The 12,456-nt window shown below is 34.7% G+C and overlaps 1 protein-coding gene across 1 annotated transcript in view; it reads left to right on the top strand.

Annotated features, from left to right (window-relative positions):
• Nucleotides 1–12,456, top strand: part of LOC149802135 (fibrillin-1-like) — a 329,248-nt gene that overhangs the window by 210,196 nt on the left and 106,596 nt on the right. The window contains exons 38-42 of the mRNA XM_089956539.1: nt 2,076–2,201; nt 2,858–2,980; nt 5,209–5,379; nt 6,770–6,811; nt 7,712–7,840. Coding sequence (XP_089812665.1) covers nt 2,076–2,201; nt 2,858–2,980; nt 5,209–5,379; nt 6,770–6,811; nt 7,712–7,840 — 591 coding nt within the window. The remainder of the gene's footprint in view (nt 1–2,075; nt 2,202–2,857; nt 2,981–5,208; nt 5,380–6,769; nt 6,812–7,711; nt 7,841–12,456) is intronic.

Here is a 12,456-nt window from a genome sequence, read left to right as displayed (position 1 = left end):
ATGCGAAAATGAGTTTTAGCTGCTCAGGTGTGACAGGCTTCATGTGACTGTTCTCCTTCAAGTCTGCCCCATGAACTCTCTGATCTGCATAACGATTTGTTTGATCTACTATCAGATACAATAGCTCATCATCAACTAAAGTCTTAAATAGTCCATAGGTTCAGTATTCGTCATCTTGACATTTAATTTTGAATTACCAGTGAATGGAGTGGGGTTGACAGGCATGCCATCTTTTCTCGTCTAGCCAGCATGTACATCAGACTGTAGTTCCATGTCAATTCCTGGCTCAAAATCACTCATGGGTATTTTCGTCAAACTTTGCCAGCTCCAATAATTTCATCCTCCTCAAATCCTTCAAAATCATTGTCTTCATCACTATCAGAAGCCAGTATTTTTTGCGATGCAAGAATCATCGTATTCAGCATCAATTTTAATTTTTTCCAGGCACCATATACTCAGAAGCGAGTATTTGTAAAACTTCTTTGCTAAATGCATAGTAAAGTACAGTGGAATGCTTGTTCTGGGCCTCTATAAACCAATCAAATATAGTTTTACAAGCAGTCATGGCTAGAAAATGACTTAAGTCATGACAAGCACTATGAGACTTCGACCGACAGCGCAACCTAATATTTAATGATATTACGTATATTTCAATACACACTTGCCATTCTAGAGATCTTTAATAGGTAGATTTCAATACACACTTGGTAGGCTAGAGAGCTTAACAGGTATATTTCAATACACACTTGCCAGTCTAAAGAGCTTTATTTGGTATATTTCAATACACATTTGCTGTCTAGAGAGTTTTATTAGATATATTTTAATATGAGATTGAAACATTAAGGTAGGCAGCATTATAATTCATTTATGTTTTGAATTTTCCATCATTGGCAAAATAATTTGATTTTTATTCTGTAAAAATGTGAATTGACCATCAGATCAGATTTATTGAAATCCTCACAGCTAAACGCAATAATAAAAGGTTTGGATCTTGTAAAATTAATGATATTATGACAGTCTTCTTCAAATCCTTACTATAAACTGTCCTAGATGCTGGTAAGTGTGGAGATCCTACATCTTTGTTAAAAAGGGACAGGTTGTAACATTTAATTGCCATATCTATCTGCTAACTGAATACTGATACACTACCATATCTAATACACTGCCATATCTATCTGCTGACTGAATACTGATACACTGCTATATCTATCTGCTGACTGAATACTGATACACTGCCATATCTATCTGCTGACTGAATACTGATACACTGCCATATCTATCTGCTGACTGAATAGTGATACACTGCCATATCTATCTGCTGACTGAATAGTGACACACTGCCATATCTAACTGCTGACTGAATAGTGATACACTGCCATATCTATCTGCTGACTGAATAGTGATACACTGCCATATCTATCTTTTGACTGAATAGTGATACACTGATGTATCTATCTGCTGACTGAATAGTGATACACTGCCATATCTATCTTTTGACTGAATAGTGATACACTGACGTATCTATCTGCTGACTGAATAGTGATACACTGCCATATCTATCTTTTGACTGAATAGTGGTACACTGCCATATCTATCTTTTGACTGAATAGTGGTACACTGCCATATCTATCTGCTGACTGAATAGTGATACACTGCCATATCTATCTTTTGACTGAATAGTGATACACTGACGTATCTATCTGCTGACTGAATAGTGATTCACCGCCATATCTATCTTTTGACTGAATAGTGATATACTGCCATATCTGTCTTTTGACTGAATAGTGGTACACTGCCATATCTATCTGCTGACTGAATAGTGATACACTGCCATATCTATCTTTTGACTGAATAGTGATACACTGCCATATCTATCTGCTGACTGAATAGTGATACACTGCCATATCTATCTTTTGACTGAATAGTGATACACTGACATATCTATCTGCTGGCTGAATAGTGATGCACTGCTATATCTATCTGCTGACTGAATAGTGATACACTGCCATATCTATCTTCTGACTGAAAAGTGATACACTGCTATAGCTTTATCCACTTCATTGACTCTGTTCCAGATATTGATGAGTGTGGTGAAATTCCAAACCTTTGTAAAGATGGTACTTGTCAGAACACATTTGGTAGCTACATTTGTATCTGCCATGATGGATACAAACTAGGGCCTAATGGTGTGGAATGTGTGGGTATGTTCATATCTTTTATTGTGTACGCAAGTAAAATACTCTAAAATTCCTATTTATTTCAAGAACCTGATCTTGCTAGTTTTATGCTAATATATTTCATGGCAAAAATTATGCTAAAAATAATATTTTTATCACTTTTCTTATTACTAGTAGCCTGTTAAGTTTTGCCCTATAATGTGCCATTTTTGATATAAGTTTTCATAGCTGAAATTTTGCAGTAGATTCACTCCTTATATTTTTTTATATTCATTCCAACAGGACACTAAATTTTCAGTGCATAGCATATAACGAAACTTCTTTTCACCATTGACAGCTACAATTCACACATCCTTCCATTTGTTAAATACAATTTTTTAAAAATCCTGCTTTTATTATCATGTGTTATTACCAAACCTTGAAGTCTTTTTCTCTCTTTTTTTCTAATGCATTAAATTTCTACCTTTCTTTCCTGATAATAGTTATACCTTTAACACCTATGCTGTAAATATTTGGATTTAATATTTCTTTGTTTTATTGAATTTTGACAATGCTTAGAAAATAATTTAGATACTGTAGGGTTTATATTTTATACTGTTTTGAAGCCAGGTATGCTGAAACAAGAATGCATTACAAGTTTTTATTCCTGTATGGTCTTCATATTTGTCTACTGATTACAGACATAGACGAGTGTAAGGAACAGCCCTATGTCTGTGGTCTTGGAACTTGTGCCAATTTACCTGGAAACTTCACCTGCCTGTGTCCGGATGGTTACATGCCAATGCCTGGAGAGGGATGCATGGGTAAATAATAAATGGTTATGCAATATTCCAAATACAGAAACATGCTTCTTAGTAAATGTACATTGAATTCTATCAAAATACGTAGATATTAGGAGTGACCTTTGACCTTCCCAACCCTACCCCACCTCTTTTGTGGGAGTTAATTCACTTTGAAGGGATACAAAGCTGTTTCTGACGGAATTCCTACAAGTAGTTGCACAAATGCTTAAACATTGTACATGCCAGTGGCATGTGATATCAAAATCAGTGTATATTGTATTTTTCTCAGAAAAATGTGGGACAAAAAAGACGATTCTTTTAAGTTCATTTACTATTAGGTAACGTTGGGCAGTGACAGGTCAAGATGGTTTTGCTCTCCATGATGACTTGTGTTGGACAATGACAGGACAAGTGGGTTTGATCACATTCATAATTTGTGCTGGACAATGACAGGTCAAGATTGTTCCTACATAAGAAATGATTTTGACAATGACAGGTCAAGATTGTTTGTTCCTGCATAAGAAGTGAGTTGGACAGTGACAGGTCAAGATTGTTTGATCCTACATAAGAAATGATTTTGACAATGACAGGTCAAGATTGTTTGTTCCTACATAAGAAGTGAGTTGGACAGTGACAGGTCAAGATGGTTAGCTCCCACCCAAGAATTGTGTTGTCACTATTATATTGTCAGTAAGTTATCACACTAAGTTTTTGTTTTGGAGAAGATTGTGAGACATAACAATGCTGTCAGCTGTGGTTGTGGCAGCTTCAATATTATGTCCATGATTTTGTGCAGATCCTTAACTCTGTATAAGGTAAAATACAGTGTTCCACATTATCTTTGCTTTTACACCATCATTAAACTAAAATCATGGTCATCGTGGAGGACAGGTGCAGATAAAAAAAAACATGACAAAATCACCCTGGAAAAATTGAGAAGACAGAACATAATCCCCTCCTCAATTCTAAGTTTAGCCCATTTAGAACTTATTAAACCATAACAAATATGTCGGCTTGGGCCCTTTGAATTTTTTTGTCAGTTTTCCTTTAGCATATAAAAGATCTATAGTGTGCAAGAAAGATGTACAGTCTTAACAGACAGGGTGAATAAGACGGCTAATGATCAATTTAATCTAAAGACTAATAGCACGTGCTTAATACCTCACTTTCATTAGATTCATTCACACACTGTTAATCCATCACACTAAAGCCTTCTGCAATGTTCTTGACTCTTATTTTATCATATACTATATTTAGAAAAATAACACCAAGATTTTTGGACTTGTTTTGTTTGGCAGAGGAATATGAACTCCCAAGTTAAGTATCATAAATCCATTGCATCCATTGGAAATAGAGCATTGCTGAGTTTATTATGTTAAACCATTATTGTTATATTTTCTGAAGCACTTAAAAGCTAAGACATTATTTTATTGGATAAACATGAAATTCTGTAATTAAATTAATGAGGTATATTGATGATATGTCACATTTCTTCTTTTTCCCCACTATCCCATTTCAAAGGTGGCCAGCACCAGATTTTATAATGATAACATACCGGCAAAAAAGTTACAGCTATAGATTTATATTTGTGACAGTTTAAGGTTTTGAAAAACTTAGGCTGCATGAGGGAATTATGTTTTATCTTTCAATTTGCTGGGAAGTCTCAGGGGGATTTTGTCCTACACCCCATGGAGCATGTTAAACCTGAAAAAATGGAGCTACCTTAAATCTTAATGTTATAAGACTATCATGGTATGTGAGCACTAAATCAACCTTAAGGAAATTTTTATCTTTATGTAAATGTATTGCTCAGTTTGTTGTATATGACATTTTTCCCCGTTTTAATAGATTGAGCAACTTAAAATTCATGGTTTTTTTTTATAAATATGCAGATAAACAGAGTAATTTCTTGATTCATTTTTATGCAGGTCAACCTACCTCATGATACATCTGTACTAAGTGATCACCTGTGTTAAGTAGCTATATTTCAAGATGCTGTAATTATTTGTGAAAATGAACCTCAGATTATTAAGCAACCACCTGTCTTTGGAGGACACCTTCCAACTTATGAAACGTTACTGCCTAAAACAAGTTTTTTACTTTTTATTTTTTAACCAGGTAAATTGCATTATTTTTAAAGTATTCATAATTTTAGGAGATCCATATGGACATATTTCTGAATTGTGTTTAAAATGGAAATGAGCATGAATTTAAATTTTCAATTTGATGTACTAATGCTTCTTTTTCAGACATGAGGAAAGACGTATGTTATGCCTCTTACCGTAACATTTCACAAGCACCATACATCACCTGTGAACACCCTCTTTCCACCCAGGTTACTAAACGACAGTGCTGTTGTCAGGATTCAGTTGGGGCAGCTTGGGGCACATCCTGTATTCCTTGCCCACGTAGAAGGACAAGTAAGAATAGCAACTTTTTGTCCTTTTTTGTCTCACCTGTGAAGCATAGGCAAGACATAGCAATTACTTTTTTTCATACAGCATATTTCACTGGTGTTGTTAGCACATTTCAGTTTTTATATGCCCAATGTAAAGAAGAGCATATTATGTTATGATAATTGCAATTGGATTAGTTGGTAAATGTAATGAAGATTTCCATTGGTCGGTATGTGACCATGTGATTAGACCAAGCTGCATGTATTTCCATATAAACTAGAGAGAACTACTTTATACCAACTTCTATAAACTGAGTCATGTGCAGATTATCTAAACATTGAAACAGAAGGCATACACACTACATGCCTTTGAAATGAAGTAATACATTTTGTTGTACTTACATCTTATACTGAAAATTGAATTGATTTTGACAGAATTAAGTAACATGTAATCTTTTTTTATACTAGATTTGATCTACCATTCTCTTTACTCAAGTTCCATTTAGTTAAGATTTTTGAAAATTGTTGTATGTATAGTCATTAAATTTTTTAGGGGTGTATTCATTGTAGAGGTACTACTCATAACAATCAAAAATAGGTCTTAGTGACCTATTTTTATCAATCCAACATTATTGGAAAGTGAGACATAACCACAATCATGTTTCCAGTGGCAATCACAGTTAAAGTTTTGATAAAAAAATGTTTGTGTACATTTCCTAAACCACTTTATAGTTTTTCATCATTGCAGACATGAAACATTATGAAGCCAAGACAATGTATTTTACAACCTCTTCACTCAACCCTTCTAATTTGGGGTCAAGTCATAAAACATTTGCCTTAAAAGTTTTGTTTTATTTGATATTTGCTAACCCTTTGATGGAAATGATTCACTGTTAAGCTAATATGATTCATTATATGACAATGCACTTGCCCCTTTGACCTTCAGGTCAAGATCAGTTTTAGAAAGAAAAAAAGTATGCTTTTGGTTGAAGCGTCTTGATTCACTTGTACTTTTTTTTACAGATTTGTTTTATAATTTGGAGGAATTATGAAGTTGAAGTAATTCATTTTGCAACAAACTTGCATGCCACCTTTCTGAGGAATCAAGGTCGCTTATATATAGAATCATCATGAAGGTTTTGGTTAAAGTTTTGTCACTTTTGTTTCATAAACCTATTGATGAAATGTCTTCATATTGGATGTGTCATTTTGAAGCTAAGCTGAATTATTCTGTGACATGCTTACTTTACCTTTTGACCTTGAAGATATTTTACTGCACTACTTTGATTATGGGCTCAACATGTAGGCCCTTGTCAGTGCATTATTGTTACTATGCAGTCTGCAGTTTGATCTGACTTGTAAGGTAAGTAATAGTCGTAAATCTGTCGGACATAATTCCATGCTTTCCATTTCAGCTGAGTATGAAGAACTCTGCAAGCCAATACCAGAACTAAAAGGTATTTTACAATTTTCTGGATCCATTTTTTTAAAAACAAACTAGAACTTTTTTGCCATTTCAGTTCAACGTCTAGAACTTTTCTGCTGTTTCATTTAACCATTTAAAGCCATGAATGAAACTTGTGATCTGCTACTTTGGATGTATAGAATTTATATCTTCATTATTTTATTGAGAAAAATATGTCCTGCTTTGTTAACTTGATAATAATTTGCTAATTCTTTTGGAAAACTGTTTCTTGATACACTGTATACGTGTTGTAACAGTCTTTTATTGTGTTGATGAGTTTTCATGCCCTCTTTTTAGAGATGATAACCTTTCCACTTTTGGTAGAACTGTTTATATATTTAACCTTTATTAGTACCACTGCGATCATTTTTTTCGATTCCAGTGTTCTAGTCAGATACATTTTACAAGTCAGATACATTTTACATAGGCAAACTACATTACTTTAATACTGGTATCTCTAGACCACTGAAATGCTTATAAAGCCCGATGATAATTATTAAGGTAAACATTGACTTTTGTACTTGTATCAATAAAGCAGTTGACAATGAACAATCAGAAATGACCTGAACTTAGCATCCAAAGAAGGTTCAACAAAATTTTGAAACATGAACTGCTGATGACACCTATACCTCAATAACAAAAAAACCTCCAAGCATGATATACAAGGCAACAATTTGTAGAAATATCTTGCAGTCTTTTCTCAACATACATTAGCTTGTTAAATGGTGAGATAGATGATTGTTGGAACCAATTTAACACAAGGCTATGTTATAAAGGGATGAAAATTGTCCCATGTATGTTAGATGGTAACATTGTTATGGTGTCCCAATAATATTGTTTTCACAGGATATATGGTACATATGGCATAAAGTGACACATTTATGAATTACAGAGCCTACCAATGAGTGTGAGCTGTTCCAGTTCTTGTGTGAGAAAGGCCGATGTGTGGACCTGGAAGATGGGTACAGGTGTGAATGCTTCCCTGGTTACATTTACAACCCTGTCAGCAAGAAGTGTGAAGGTAATATGATTTGTCACTATATGTATTATATGTCTGTCAGTTTTGTCATCTACCTTTGCACATGGGTGATGGACATAGGTGTAAATGTTTTCCTGGTTTCCTGATCCAGTCTGCAAAAGGTGTGAAGTTAATTGATAACACACATCATACTATATGCTGGTAGATATGCCTGTCAATCTGTTCATCTGACTATATGTGGCTTGGAGAAGGGAAACTCTCAGCAGGAAACAGGAAGATCAATTTGTTTAAAGTCAGTTACAACCTATGTCTTATGTGTACTTTTATTTTTCAGTGTGTCTGTCACTGGGCCTGGAAGATAGTTACAAACTTCATGTTATCTGGTTATCTCCATGATCTAACAGGGTTGGCATTAGTGAAATTCCAGGTGTTTTCTATTTGTGTCACCTTGGACAGACATAAAAATAAGGCTGCAACTAGTTGCCATATTGTTTTCATTGTTTTTGTAAAATCAAGATTTATTTGTTATGATGATATGATCTGTTTTCATTTATGAATTGGCTTCTTACTCTAGTTCACAATGAGACAATGAACAATAACTCAGTTGTTATGAATCAACTGAGTTTTCTGCAATGGAATTTGTGAATAGTCCATATGGAATTGGGAAATATACCATATGGAATTTGTAAATAGTTCATACTGAATTTGGTCCATCCCGTACAAAATTTTCCAGGTGTACTTAATGCAGATTTCAGACAGGTTTTAAGCACTTTCTGCCTAAACCATAAAAAAGTCTGCTTCAGATTTCTATTAAACTGCCTAATGATTCTTAGACATTATTGGGAGTCAATGATAAATATTCACAGTAATTTGTAAAATGGATTATTTTGAGGGACATAATCACATTATCCAATAAGATTTAGGTTTTTCTTGTCCTCTTTTTCTTTCTTGCATACAAAACCTAATCCATGATGGCATCACTTAAGTCTTTTTCATTTCACTGTTCATTTCATTGAAATTGTGAGTTCTCACTAAAATTTCACTGAAATATTTGTGGTTTCACAAAAAAGTTACCTGGAACATAAGCACAGGCATCTTTGAATACGTAGACATATATAAAATATAAAATATTAATCTGCATTGAAAAATTCAACTGAAAATAATGCAAAATTACAGAAATGCATCCATTTGAGACATTGATTATGAAAGGAGAAATGCTAGGAACCTGCTTTATGTCATGTGTACTGCAGACTTGATTTTTTTTATTAATGTACAAACTATGATGATGTTGTGGTCTCTTGAACTAGTCCTTGTTCCATAAGCCACCATGACTAACATTTATCGAGATATAAGTACTCTTATTTTACACTGAATTCTAACACACCTAGAATATTTTGATAATATACACAATAATGCCTCACGATATTGAAAGATGATTCTAGGTCAAGAAAATTCCACAATCATATGACTATCTTTGATAGACATGGGTATTCAGCAACAATTCCCACCAGTGATCTATACGTTGTCCCTCTTTAAATTCATTATGGAAGTTAATCAGTTTTGACTTATATAACTTCGAAATCATCCTGGTTCAATTCCTTAGCTCTTTATGACACAAAAATCAAAAGGCTATTCCTGGTGTTCAGTTTGCATACAATTACGTTCCCATCGACTTTTCATTCAAGCTGTTCTCATTGCCACACATTTTTCAAATGGTTATTCAATATCATATCCCACTCGAAAATTCCACTCGCCATGTTTAGCAAGCATGCTCATTCCCATCAGTTTCCATTACACATCGATTCATTGGGCAGTACAAAACTTTGATCAATCAGAAAGCTCTTTACAGCAACCATCTTTTAAATAAAAACATAACAAATACTTATTAGAAAGCTCGTTTTGGAATGGGACCTGATAGAGCATTATTGCCTTAACTAACAAATGTTATTAATACCATTCTCTCATCAGGGGAATTCCCATCATTTTTCAAAACTGCCATTGTAAAGCCTCTGCTGAAGAAACCAACACTAGACCATAACGATTTAAAGAACTACCACCCAGATTCTAATCTCCCTTTCATATAAAAAATATTAGAGAAGGTTGTTCTATTCCAGCTTGTATCTCATCTGAATTCAAACAGTCTTTTTAGCAATGTACAATCAGCATATCACCCTTGCCACAGTACTGAAACTACTCTTCTAAAATTAGTTAATGACATTCTATCTGCTTTGGATAGCAGAAAGATTACAGTCCTCACACTCCTTGATTTGTCTGCAGCATTTGACACAATAGACCATCATATATTACTTCACCGTCTCCAGCATGTATTTGGCATTCATGATACAGCTTTACTGTGGTTCGTCCTACTTGGTCAACAGGACACATTGTGTCTGCAAATGGAATACACTTCAGCCCAGTTGATCTATGTCAGTGATTCCCAAAGTGGGCGGTAACGCCCCCCTGGGGGTGTTGGGATTATATAAAGGGGCGGTACGAGGCAAGAGGGCGACAGGGGGGCATTACGAGGCAAAGGGGCGGTAGGGGCAAAAAGAGAAAAACGTGAACCTGGTGGTGGAATACCTCATTTCATCTTTGCTTTCACAGTCATACAGCTTCTATGCTCACCCTTTTGATCATTTATTTTTTCTGTTTGACACGCTTTTTATGCTCGCTGTATATGTGACTATACTAATAGGCCTATGTGATTAAATTAAAATGAAACATTACTTCATATAATATAGGAATAGATGTAGATGGGGGCATTAGGGGTCCGTTTCTTGAGCCAAAGGGGCGTTGGCTCTAAAAAGTTTGGGAACCACTGATCTATGTTGTGGTGTTCCACAGGGGTCTGTTCTTGGACCTGTTCTATTCATTCTGTACACTCAGCCGCTCTCGAGTGTCATAGATCATCATCCAGTGTCTCACCAATTGTACACTGATGACACCCAAATATACAAATCTAGCCACCCAACTGAAGTTGATGCTACCATCCAAGGTGTAGAGAGATGCATTTCTGATGTGAAATCATGGATGACATGTAACAAGCTGCAGATGAATGATGATAAAACTGAGGCCATTCTGATCACAACACAAAGACTTTCTCATTCACATCCTTTACCTCAAACAATAAATATCAGCAACACCAACATTAAATTCACACAATTAGTACAAAACCTAGGTGTTACTCTGGACAGTACTCTCACATTGCACCATCATGTCATGAACATATGCAAGGCTGCATATCTTGAGCTGAGATGCATTAGCTCCATTCACAAATATCTTTCAGCTGATGCCACTAAAACACTTGTGTGTTCATTAGTACTTTCAAGACTGGACTATTGTAACTCAATTCTGTCTGGTTCATCTCAATATCTATTACAGAAACTTCAAAATTTCAAAACACAGCTGCTCAGATCATACTTAGAGTACCACGATCAGAGCACACCTCCCCTCTGCTCTGTACCCTACACTGGCTATCCATTCGACCCAGAATTAAACACAAAATTGGTTCTCTGTGCTATATTTCACTGATGGACTCCAGTCCAACATACCTGTCCGACCTCACTTATGTGTACACACCAGCAAGATACTTATGCTCCTCTTCTGACATTCGTATACTCATTATTCCCACTATGAAAACAAAGTCATATGGACAGCATTCTTTTGCATACCAGGGCCCAGCAACGTGGAATGAATTGCCCACTGAACTTAGACACAAAGACACAGTGATCACATTCAAGAGGGCTCTCAAAATTCATTTATTTCGACTGCAAGAACAAACTTAAAGCCTAATAATGTTTCCTATCTGAAATATTTTTCAGCATGTTTTTTGTTTTTTAATTTCATGGTGTTTGTTTTTGTAATCATATCATTATATATGTTTTTTATCTTAAAGATGTTGTCTAATGTTGTAAAGTGCTTAGAGCTTCTAAAGATTAGGTGCTATACAAAGTCCTCATTATTATTAATTTTGTTTTAAAGTTTCGGATATGATATTAAAAAAAGGATCTGTATTGAGGAAAATCAGATTTAAGTCCCGAGAAAAGCAAAATTCTGATTTAAAATGTTAAACAAGAAAACTTATTTGAGGGCAGTTAAATCCAGTTTAAGTATAACCTAAATACAACAACAAATTTTCTAAGTCCAAAGATTCATCAATGCTTGTACTACCAGTTATTAATTTTCTGACCATGTTTATATTTTCTCTACCTTTTTGATCATGTCTTTGTCTGGTTTTAAACATCTGTGGAAATAAATTAAAGAAAACTGACTTGCATGTGTTTCTTCAAATTTATATGAGTATATGTTCATCCTTCCACATCAGCTACACTGACATATACATGTACTCTAACTCCCACCAATATTTCTATTTGAATCAGATAGTCTAGGTTATTAATTCTTCAGAGACTTTTTTCCATGATGCTAGAATACATGAGCCTGCTTTCCTTATGGAAAAAAGTGCTTATGGATTAAAGTTGCAACTTTATTCCTTATGGAATTTTCACTTGCTGTGAAGTACTTATGGAACTGATATGGAATAAATTGTCTGATTCCATAAGTGTTTTAGTCCATATCTCTTCCATATGGATTCCTGAAGCATTCCATATGGAATCCATGAGAAATTTCTATACAGGTTGTGAACGATTATCAATCAAAAT

The sequence above is a fragment of the Sinohyriopsis cumingii genome, chromosome 4 (assembly GCF_028554795.1).
Source record: "Sinohyriopsis cumingii isolate HCF-2022 chromosome 4, ASM2855479v2, whole genome shotgun sequence".
In the NCBI taxonomy this organism is placed as follows: Eukaryota; Metazoa; Mollusca; class Bivalvia; order Unionida; family Unionidae; genus Sinohyriopsis; species Sinohyriopsis cumingii.
This window is presented reverse-complemented; position numbering and strand designations above follow the sequence as displayed.